The sequence below is a fragment of the Euleptes europaea genome, chromosome 10, assembly GCF_029931775.1.
Source record: "Euleptes europaea isolate rEulEur1 chromosome 10, rEulEur1.hap1, whole genome shotgun sequence".
NCBI lineage: Eukaryota > Metazoa > Chordata > Lepidosauria > Squamata > Sphaerodactylidae > Euleptes > Euleptes europaea.
The window spans coordinates 57,668,868-57,680,256 of record NC_079321.1 but is presented as its reverse complement, the minus strand read 5'-3'; the positions used below and the strand labels follow the sequence as shown (position 1 = coordinate 57,680,256).

At 43.3% G+C, this 11,389-nt stretch overlaps 1 protein-coding gene across 1 annotated transcript; it reads left to right on the top strand.

Annotated features, from left to right (window-relative positions):
• Positions 1-686: 686 nt before the first annotated feature.
• On the top strand, positions 687-8,117 carry NDUFAF4 (NADH:ubiquinone oxidoreductase complex assembly factor 4). The gene is made up of 3 exons (XM_056856655.1): positions 687-807; positions 3,674-3,771; positions 7,716-8,117. The coding sequence occupies exons 1-3, from the start codon at positions 690-692 to the stop codon at positions 8,007-8,009; spliced, it is 510 nt and encodes a 169-aa protein (XP_056712633.1). The 5' UTR covers positions 687-689; the 3' UTR covers positions 8,010-8,117.
• The last annotated feature ends 3,272 nt before the right edge of the window (positions 8,118-11,389 follow it).

The following is an 11,389-nucleotide window of genomic DNA, read 5'->3' as shown; positions in this document are numbered from 1 at the left end:
CATCGGTGGGAATACAAAGTGCGGTAACCCCCCCAGATCAGGCTAGCCTGGGTACATCCAGGTCGGGGGGGGGGGTTGTTCTTACCCCACAATAAAAGAACACAGAATTTAGCTGGTAATGCAAAACCCATTAATAATTCGCTTCTGTTCCATCCTTTTCCTTCGCTGATCCTGTAAGGAATGCGTAGGGGCGATACTGTCAGAATACTTCTCTGGAAGTCCAGAGGTGGTGGGAGACACATTTAAGGTGGGTGGTGGGTACGAGCACTGTTTATTCCATAACATTATAATAGAAGATGTAAAACTGTAGAAGAAGTGCTCTTTTTGCATTTCTCTTTTTAGTTATTTGTTTAGACGATTTGTAATTTGTTATGTAATTTTTTTTAAAAAAAATTGTTATTTGCAACAACAACAACAAAAATTATTTAAAAAGAAAACAGGAACGCGTAGGGATGCAGCCTCGAGCGGACACCTTCCCGACCGCATTAGAGGGACCCTGGGTCCCGCGAGGGCTCCGATTGGCTCCGCATCCCCGCTGCGACCTCCGGCCACCGAGCGGCGCCCCAGCAGCCGCCCAGCGCGGCCGAGCCCCCTCCGCTCGCGCATGCGCCGCGCGCGTGCGGCCGGCGCGCCTCGGCAGTTGGGCCGGCAGTTGGGCAGTTGGTTGGGCGGTTGGTTGGGCGGGGCCGATGGGCGCCCGGGTGAGCCGCGCGCTCAACCGCTTCAACCTGGAGAACCGGGCCCACCGCGAGGTCGCCAGGGCCAAGCCCAAGCCGGCCCCGCGGCACCCCGCCGCCGCGCAGAGCGGTGAGTCCGGCCCCGGCGAGGAGCGCTTGACGCGGCCCTTGACGCGCGGGGAGGGACGAGAGGGCGGCCGCAGGGCCGGGGTTGTGCTCCGGAGGGGGGGAGAGATAAATAGGAGTCAGAAAGCAGGCCCCGCGTTTAGGAGGCGGCGGGTCCGCTGCAGGAGGAGGAGGGCAGGCCCTCGCGACATTGTCACTTCCACCTTGCCCGTCCTCAGCGTTTGGGAAGCGGCGCGCTTCGCCCCTTCCCGCTTCCCAGTGTGCCCCTTTCGGGGTTTTTCCGCCGGGCGCGTGCGCGACGTGGCCGATGTGCATCCTGGGAGTTGTAGTTTGGGGCGTCAGCTCAGCGGCTCTGGGTGTTCAGCGTGTTATGGTTCACTGTAACCCTCCGTGACTCTTGCCCCAATTACTAGCACACAGACACACAGAGATACCCTGCCCAGCAACAAGCTATTCCCTTGCTGTCCTAATACATTTCAATACATTTACAGAAAGGAAAAGAGATTATTACAAATTGCAAAATCAGTGGATCTTCCATAGTCAGGGGAAATCTACCTTGCTGTCTCTTCCGACTCACGGCGACCCTATGAATGAAAGTCCTCCAAAATGTCCTATCTTTGACAGCCTTGCTCAGATCTTGCAAACTGAAGGCTGTGGCTTCCTTCATTGAGTCCGTCCATCTCTTGTTGGGTCTTCCTCTTTTCCTGCTGCCCTCCGCTTTTCCTAGCATGACTGTCTTTCCCAAGGTAGTGCTGAAAGTAGAAGACAGGCAACTCATTATGATATCCCAAGAAACATTTTATGTAGATTTAGGCTCTGTTAAGTGCCATCAGGTTGCTGTTACAGCCCAAAATTGCATTTGCCTTTTTAGCTCCCGCATAACACTATTGACTCATGTTCAGTGTATGGTCTACTAAGACCCCTAGACCCTTTGTGCACATATTACTGCCAAGACAGGTCTCCCCCATCCAAAAATTGTGCATTTGATTTTTCCTACCTAAATGCAAAACTTGACATTTATCTCTGTTGAAATCCATTTTATTAGTTTTAGCCCAGCTTTCCAGCCTGTCAAGGTAACCCTGTATTCTGACTCCGTCTTCTACTGTATTTGCTACCCCTCCCAATTTAGTATCATCTGCAGCTTTAATAAGCGTCCCCTCTATACCTTCATCCAAATAATTTAAAAAGATGTTGAAGAACACAGAACAGATTCTTGAGGCACTCCATTAACAAGCACTCTTTGGGTGCGATCTGTCAACCAGTTACAAATCTACCTAATAGTAACAGGATCCAAACCACATTTTACCAACTTGTCAACAAGAATACAAGCATATCTCAGAGATATTGCGGGTTTGGTTCCAGACTACTGCAATAAAGCGAGTCACACAATTTTTTTGGTTCCCTGGTACATATAAAAGTTATATTTACACTATACTGTAGTATACGAAGTGTGCAATAGCGTTATGTCCACAAAAATGTACTGTAGTAATAATGAAAAAGTATGAAATATTGCAAGAATTACCAAAATGTGACATAGAGACACAAAGTGAGCACATGCTGTTCTTTTAGTACTCTTGGATGCAATACATCTGGCCCTGAGGACTTAGCTTAATTTAAAGAAACTCTGTGTTTGTGTACTACCCCTTTGCCAGTCCTAGGCTGCAACTACCCTCATTGTGTGTTCTGTTTTTGCCATCCCTTGCTCTTGCAAGAGAAGATTGAGGAAAAGTAGGATATGAGCAGTTTTGCCCTCTCTTCATCACCTGCTACAATTTCACCTTCCTGTCCCTGCAATGGAATCGTTTGTGGTCGTGCCTTCAGTATTTTTCATTTAAGTAATTCTCACCCCTTTTGAATTCCTGTATCCTTAACTATTTCTGACCATGGGATTCTACCCATTTTAAATTTGTTAAAATTTGCTTTCCTGAAATCCAACCTATATGTCTGACTATGTACAGCTTTTCCCTTCTCCAAGACTGTAAATTCCAAAATTACCTGGTCACTACTACCCAGGGTGCCCACTACTTTCACCTCATCAGTCAGTGCTTCCCTGTTGGTAAGAATCAAGTCCAAGATAGCAGACCCCCTTGTTTCCCTCTCACAAGATAGCAGACCCCCTTGTTTCCCTCTCACTTTCTGGAAAATGACGTCAGTATGACAAGTCAGGAATTTATTTGACCTTTAATTTTTAGCAGAGTTGGTCTTCCAACAAATATCCGGGTAATTGAAATCTCCTATGATCACTGTGTCCCATCCCTTTGAGAACTTTGTAAGCTTCATAGAGTAGATTTCAGTAGGATTCTGAATAGCCTTTCTTAGGATTGCTCTCAGAGTGGCTGGCCTTAAGCCCCATTTTAACTTTTTACAGGGGAGATATTTAAACTAGAGACCTCATGGGCCACTGCTTATTCTCTTAGCCACTATTCTAAAACAGGTTTTATGTATTTATGTTAAAGACAGTTCTTTGAAGCAGGGTTTTGTAAACCTTTACTAAGGCGATTCACCAATGGACTCACATTTAGTTCCATTTTTATCCAGGAAGTTGTCTTAGCTTCTCCTGCTTCATGGTTTCAATAGTAGCTAGCTGACAGTGTTCTCCAGTACCACCAAATGTTGTTTTCCCCCTTTCTGAAAATGAGTGACCTAAAGCGATTTGAAACTAGTTTCTCTGTGGACTCTGGTCGTGCTGTGCTGAAAAATGGAAATTTCAAAACTATTGCCAAAATGCTTTCCTGAAGCATAGCAAATACTGTATGAATACATGCATATTGATTTTCAGTGGTTTCCATACAGAATTGTATTACAGTGTTTATGCTAGGAAGGAGACGAGAGAACTTATTGTCTCATGCTGTGAATCTCTCATTCCTTAGACCCTGACAAATTCCAAGAAGAAATTAAGAAGAAAGATGAACATCTTCATACATTATTAAAAGAGATTTATGTTGATTCCAGAGATCCACCTGTGATTGTGAGTCTGTTTTCTTGGAATGTGCACTGCCAATTTACTTCATCAGAGAAAATAGTGATGGTTGTAAAGTTAGGTTCTTTCATGACAGGTGTAATATTAGATAACGTTAAGATGTGTGTGTCCTTTGGCATCCTGTAGTTTTTAAAACTTGTATTTGTCAGAAAAAGCAAACTACAATATGTGTTTATATTATTCTTCATTCGTGGGTACATTCACTGTCATCAATTCTTAGTGCCTTGAGGGGTCTGTTTAGCTACTAAATGCAAAGGTCCCATTTATGTATTTTATTTTATTCATTTATACTTCGTGTTTCTCCCCAATGGGGACCTGAAGTGGCTTACATCATTCTCCTCTTCATTTTATCCTCACAACAACCCTGTGTTGTAGGTTAGGCTGAGAGAGTGTGACTGGCCCATGGTCACCCATTGAGTTTCCATGGCACGAGTGGGGATTCGAACCCAGGACTTCCAGATATTAGCCTGACACTCTTAACCACTACACCTCTCTGGCACTCATCATTTTCACAAATCTCCTTAATGGTTCCCTACTCTCCTTGGTGAACTCAGTTGGCCAGACTTAATGCTTTTAATTTTGGTGTTCCTTTTCAGCAGCTTTTAAAAGACTCCCACATTCCCAAAATAAAGCAGAATCTAAATATTGTTTTAATATCCACTGTATATATCTTGGGATGGTGAAATAGAACAGAATCGTGTGCTGTTTCCATGGTAACAAGATATTCTGGGTTTTTCTAGGTAACATACCAGAATTTCTGGTGAACTGATATGAGATCATTTGGGGCTGCAGTCCTATGCATATCAAGTAGGAACAGATATCACTGAACTCAAGGCTGACTTTTGTGAGCAGACATAGTTAAGGTTTGGCAGATAGGGTAGTAAACTTTAACTTTGATTTGTCCTGAGCAGGTCACCCAATGGGGAAAAAGAATGTTATGCCTGCTAGCATAAAATAAACGTAGTATGGGAAGACATTATTTGCGCCTATAGGCAAGTTCCTGTCAGGCTCCTGAGGTTCATAAGAAATGTAGAAAGATGCCCTGCTTTGTGTCTCTTAGATCTTGGTCAGATCCCATTACTTAAACATTCCTGTCATAGACCAGAAGTGGCTGTGCATCTCTTAAGTGCCTTCTGTTGTGTGATTTCTTAGTTGCCATGCCTTGACGTGCTTGCTTCCCCCTCCCCTTTCGATGACTCCCATGGATGAACTAATAAGAAAGTGGTAGGTAATGTGTGAGTTATGGAAATAGGCTAACACACACTTCAGTATTTGGTAAGGTTCCAACCTCCAGATATTAGCTGGAGCTCTCCTGCTATGACAACTGATCTCCATCCGATAAAGATCAGTTCACCTGGAGAAAATGGCCGCCTTGGCAGTTGGACTCTATGGCATTGAAGTCCCTCCCCTCCTCAAACCCCACCCTCCTCAGGCTTTGTCTCAAAAACCTCCCACCGGTGGAGAAGAGGGACCTGGCAACCCTAGTATTTGGTGAGATTATGGCACAAAGATCAAGCATATCCTTGTTGACCCTTAACATTGCTTGCAAAGCCAATTCTGCGGTCAATGCAAGGAATTTTAGAGGAAATAGAATAGAATAGAAATTTTATGTATACCCTGCCCTCCCCCGGCGGAACCAGGCTTAGGGCGGCTAACATCATATATAAATATACATAATACAAAATTTAAAATACAGTTTTAAAAAAAGAACGAAGCAAAACCGAGTCAATACATTTACAAACAGATGGCGCCAGAAACAACAATTTTACCTTAGGGAGGATGTTTCTACAAGGTAGTCGTAACCCAAGATAACAATAAAGGGCCAACAGTCCAGACTGATGCAATTTCTTCAAGGGGGTGGAGACAGAAAGACAAAGAAAAAATCCAAATACAAGGAAAAGGAAGGTAGGGAAGAGAGAAAAAGGACAAGGGAGAAGGAAGGGGAAATGAAAGAAAAGGAAGGGCTAGGGAAGGAAAAAGGAAGGACTTGTACAGTTGTTCCACTTTTCATAGTCAGCTACAAGAAAGCCATTTCAAACAGTGTTCAGTCATTGTCAGAATTTTTTAGATGGCAGGTTCCTCTGGGGAGGGATCCTTCTACTTTGTTTGCTACTGTTTGTATACATTAATGATGCTATAGAAATAATAATAAAAAATTGAAGGCTGTAAGGGATAAGGGGGTTGAATGGGAATTTTTTTCCCTGACTTAAATCTCCCCCTTCCACAATAACTATAAGTGACTTGAGGAGGCCAATTTGTTTTTATTTAATTATTTTATTCAATATGTACCCCACCCTTTCCCAACCCAATTTCCCATGTTAATTTCCCGTTTTCTTTGTTTTTCTCTTAAACTGACACTAAATTGCCTCAAAATTCCCTGCTTCCAGAACAGTAATGAGCATCCTCAGGCAGTGGGTGTGTCCCTCTTTTTAACGTACAAAGTCAATTTTTTTCCAGCACACTCGGAATCCACTCAGTATACCAAAATTCCTATCTTGTCTGTGAATTGCCCTGTTTTGCTATCCGCTTAATAGGCATGTGACAACGCAGCTTGGTATTGGAGGAAATGATGATATTGGATGTACTTTCAAATTAGGGAAGCATTTTTCTTCCCTATTTTTCCCCTCTTCTCTGTTTCTTTTTTTAGTTTTGGTCTAGAGAGTGGTCTTATATCAGGCTCGTTTCTGTCTGTCTGAGCCTGAGCAGTGCCTCAGTGGGAATCTGTGAACCATATTTAAGCTGTTTTGAATTCCTTGGAGGAATAGCAGGACATAAATATATAATACTACTGTGGCTGGTGACCTGTAAAAATGTATTCTTCTACCCAGCTAGTAAAGGTAGGGGACCACAGTCTTTCTCTCTGTCTGGTCACTCAAAGGTCAAAGATGGTTTTAATGCCAGATCAGTGACCTGGGATCTCCCAATCACAGTTCCATTCATAGTCATCAAAAAATTGGGCTGCTGAAATCTTATTTCTGCTTGGCGCTTTGTACTGTGGCCTCTGTCACTCTAGTGTTGAACACATTTGTTACGAGGGCTGGATATGACATAAATGTCACATGGTCGGGCCAGCCCATGCCTCGCCAGCCCAGATCAAGAGTGGGAGTGGTGGCTGAGGCCAGATCGGGACTGTTGGGGGGATGGCTGTCTTGACTGGCTCACGGGCCGGATAAGAGCTCTCAAGGGATTGAATCTGGCCCGTGGGCCATATATTTGATGTCACCGTTCTAGAGGATTTGGGGCTGGTTAAAATGTCCACTGGATGATATTCATTGTTTGGACTAGGTCTATTTTTTTGATAAATAACCATGTGTAATATGCTTTTCTCCCCAGTAGGCATTAAAAATACCTTACGACATTGCATCCATTTTATGCTCACATCCCCCACCTGATAAGGGTACATGAGGCTGTGAGAGAGTGACTGGCTGATGGTCACTCAGCTAGGTTCTGTAGCAGAGGGGATTTAAACCCAGGTCTCCTTTCGCCTCGTCCAAAGCACTAACCCAGCATCTCCAGTTAAGAGGATCAGGTAGTGTACGATGAAAAGCTTTAAACACCTGAGACCTTGGAGAGCTGTTGCCAGCCAGTCAGAGTAGACAGTGCTGACCTTGATGAGCAAATTGTTTGACTCAGCATAAGGCAATTTCATGTGTTCATGTGATTGTATTTGTGACATGAATAGGCTTGTCTACACATGCAAGTCACTATTTGCTGTATATGTAAAATAGCCCACTTTCTTGCGAGCAACATATTGTGGGTAAGGAGACAGTTTACAATGGTTCTTAATGATTTATTTCTGCAATAAAAGAAATTCATAGACTTGTTTTTCCTTTTTACCAGCATATCACTTAGTCTTAGACTCTTAATACATAGAACATATGCATGTTGTGTACTAAGATCTTACCATTCTTTTCACATTTCCCCTGCTCTAGGTAAAAAACAGTGGGGGAAGCCTCCCGTCCAAGACCGAGGAGCGCCGCCTTGCAAAAACAGGCCGCCTTGGTCACCTAGATGTTCAGAGTATTCCCAAAGGCAAGATCTCAATAATTGAGGCCTTGACCTTTCTCAGTAATCATCATCGTTCTCCAAATGAATGGACTGCAGAGACAATCGCAAATGAATACAGCCTAGAACTGAAGGATGTGACTGCTCTCTTAACGTACTTCATCCCTTTTTCTGTGGAAATCTTTCCTCCTCAAGACAAAAAAGCCTTACCACCTAGTTAAAAATGTCTGCCAAATCTTGCTGGATGTGCAAACTGCTCTTTATCTTATTCCCCTTTCTCCGTCCTAAAAACTGAAAATATGTCTTATTTAAGTGGTGTCCGCAGTCTCGCTGTCACTTCTGTAACCCATTCTGGACATAACAGTGTGACATGGGGGACTAACCTGAGCAGAATCTGCAAAGAAGCCCCAAACGGCAGCTTCTGAAAGGGATTTGTCATGGATCAAACAAACAAGAAATCGTTATCTTTAAGCCTGATCTTTGTCAGTTTTGTGTGCTGCACAAGCTCTTGCTATAATAGCCTTCTGTAAATAGTTATAATTAAAGCAAAGCAGAGTTGCAATTTTTTTCTTTTAAGAAATGTATGTGTGTGTGTTCAGTCCTTGCATCTGGTAAATGAGGGCACCAAAGAACGAATGGGGAAAATTGAGTTAGGTTTGCTATTTTACTTTTGACATAATCACTGGTGTGTTTAAAAAACAAAACTGGTATTGGAGCCAAATGCAGTTTTGCTCTGTTAACTTGCTGGATATAACCGTGGCTCTTTGACAGCCATTTCTGTTTTTTGTCTTTGGCTCAAGCCTTCAGCAATTTATTTATTGGCAGCGTGCCCCATGAAGAACCAATCCTGCTTCTGTCTTGCTCAACTTCTCAATGAGGATCTTGTGTTCTATTCTGGACTGGAAATCTGTATCTACCTAGATGGGACTTTTTGGTTCAGAACTGAGGTCTTGCAGTACTTACTTTGTTCGGCTATGAAGGATGTTATGCTTCATTTAAAAAAAAATGGCATTGAATTAACTAGATGACCTATTTAGGCCAAAAAAATCTAACAAAATAAATAAATTGATGTAAACTGCCTCAAGCCTGACTTGTCGGGGAGACAGGATGTAAGTTCATTGAATAAATAAAGGGGTCCTGGAAATTAAGAATTAGAAAACATCAAAAGATGACACTTGTCATATACAGGTAAGAAATGCTGCACGCATAGAAATTGTCTTCTAATGGAGACTTAAGGGTACTAGGAAAAGTTGAGGGCAGCAGGAAAAAGAGGAAGACCCAACAAGAGATGGATTGACTGAATAAAGGAAGCCACAGCCTTCTATTTGCAAGATCTGAGCAAGGCTGTCAAAGATAGGACATTTTGGAGGACTTTCATTCATAGGGTCGCAATGAGTCGGAAGCGACTTGACGGCACTTAACACACACACAAGGGTACATGAGCCTAACCCTTCCCATCTGATCACTTCAGGGCTATTTCAGAAGTTATGAAGTCCACATGATGGACACACAGCTGCCCCAAGGACTTTAGATCACGGGTGCACTAATTTCTTGGGTGTGCAGAGGCAGGCACAATTTGAATCAGGACCACAGTATAGGAGGAGAGAATGTTTAAGCTTTCCCCTTCTGCTCATCATTTTCTCAACTTCTGCTCATCATTTTCTCAAAAGAGCTCCTGGGACATTTTCAGATTGGGAAAACCACATGGGGTAGGAGGCATAAGCTGTGGTCTCGATGGTGACAGTTCACTTGTTCACTACTTGGGCTTTGTGACATAGAATCATAGAGTTGGAAGGGATCACCAGGGTCATCTAGTCCAACCCCCTGTACAAGGCAGGAAATTCAAAACTACCTCCCCAAACCATGTGAATGAGCCCTTTATTTTGTGGTCACTGGACATGGAGACTGCAGATGGTTAGACATTACTGTGTGTGTATGAGTGAAAGAAATAGGCCTGTTGAATAGTAGGCTAGTTTATGAAAATGTAACAATAAATCTGAATTTGGTTTTTGCTTATGGCCAGACGGAAAATACATTGTATAACTGTATATAAAACAGAGACCAGTTTTTGCAAATGGAATCAGTCTCGAAATATATCTGGGCATTCATAATAAATAGTTAAGCACACACAGTCTCTACACACATGCCTATGTGTATGCAGTCCTGCACTTCGAAAGTTTACAAAACCGACCTCAGAAACCCACAATGGAGAAACTTCCTCTTTTTCCCAGCCTTTCACCCTGTTCTCGGCTGTGGTGGTGCTGGTTTGGATTTTAACACTGGTTGAAGAAAAATATCCATGGAGCAATCCCAGATCCAGAAACCCTAAAAATACCAATTCAGTGACTCGAGCCGTTGATGAAGAGATACCTAAGAACAGAAAAGCACAAAAAAAATCCCCGATGCATCAGATCAGTGGAACAGGCTCTGAGGAGATTGGGTGGGGTTGCCATCACTAGAAATATTTAGGTGGCACTGCAAGGCCATTTTATTTGCCGGAGCTTTTAATGGGATATAAATTGTAGGGGGGAGAGTTTTGGAGTTTTGTTTTTGTTGGTTTTAAGTTGTGGCACTTTTATTTATGATTTGTAAGCCTCCTTGAGCTGCCTTGGTAAAAACATTTAAATAAATAATTCAGAGTATTATCACATTGGTGGAGAGTTTTGTGGTCTGCTTAAGTACGAGAAAGTTAATGATTCATCTGTGTATCTTATAGCTACGTGTGACCCCCATCTATGGATACCTAAGTCTGTGGATCAGGGCCACTCTGACGCTAAACAGATTTTTCTTCAAACTTATTTTGTGTCTAGGCTTCATTTTAAAAGAAAATGATAGAATCATAATGTTCCAGCATCTTTAAAAAAAAGGTAAAGGTCCCCTGTGCAAGCACTGGGTCATTCCTGACCCATGGGGTGACGTCACATCCCGACATTTACTAGGCAGACTTTGTTTACAGGGTGGTTTGCCAGTGCCTTCCCCAGTCATCTTCCCTTTACCCCCAGCAAGCTGGGTCCTCATTTTACTGACCTCGGAAGGATGGAAGGCTGAGTCAACCTTGAGCCGGCTACCTGAAACCGACTTCCGTCGGGATCGAACTTAGGTCGTGAGCAGAGCTTTTGACTGCAGTACTGCAGCTTACCACTCTGCACCACGGGGCTCCAGCTTCTTAAACGCTTCTTAATCAAATACTTCAAGAATTATGCTGAGGTTGTGTTGGAACTAATGCAGGGGAGGGGAACCTTTTTTCTGCCAAGGGCCATTTGGATATTTATGACATCATTTGTGGGCCGTACCTCCTTTAATCCCTGCCCCCTTTAACCCCTCCATTTTCGCCACTTCTGCCCCCAGCCCTCTTGTAGTACAGAGGGAATATCAATCAATCATCTCCTTTATTGGCATAAAACAGAGGGAATATGTTTCTCCATGGCCCGGGTGGGAAAGGCTTAAGACGGTTTCTTGGGCGGTCCTAGCAGTTCCATAGCTAATAACTCTTCTGCAAGGGGGGAAAAGGTTCCTTTTCTCAGCAAAATAAACTCACATCCGCCTTGAATAGAGGCTATTCCTGTCTGTGGGAGGGGGCGGGTCAACAGTCTTAGATCTT

What these genes read in the sequence shown, in the direction of transcription:
- NDUFAF4 (XM_056856655.1), top strand. Translation starts at nt 690, where the DNA reads ATGGGCGCCCGGGTGAGCCGCGCGCTCAACCGCTTCAACCTGGAGAAC. An exon ending in CCCCGCCGCCGCGCAGAGCG is followed by an intron (nt 808 to 3,673) that starts GTGAGTCCGGCC and finishes CTCATTCCTTAG; the next exon opens with ACCCTGACAAATTCCAAGAA. An exon ending in CCAGAGATCCACCTGTGATT is followed by an intron (nt 3,772 to 7,715) that starts GTGAGTCTGTTT and finishes CCCCTGCTCTAG; the next exon opens with GTAAAAAACAGTGGGGGAAG.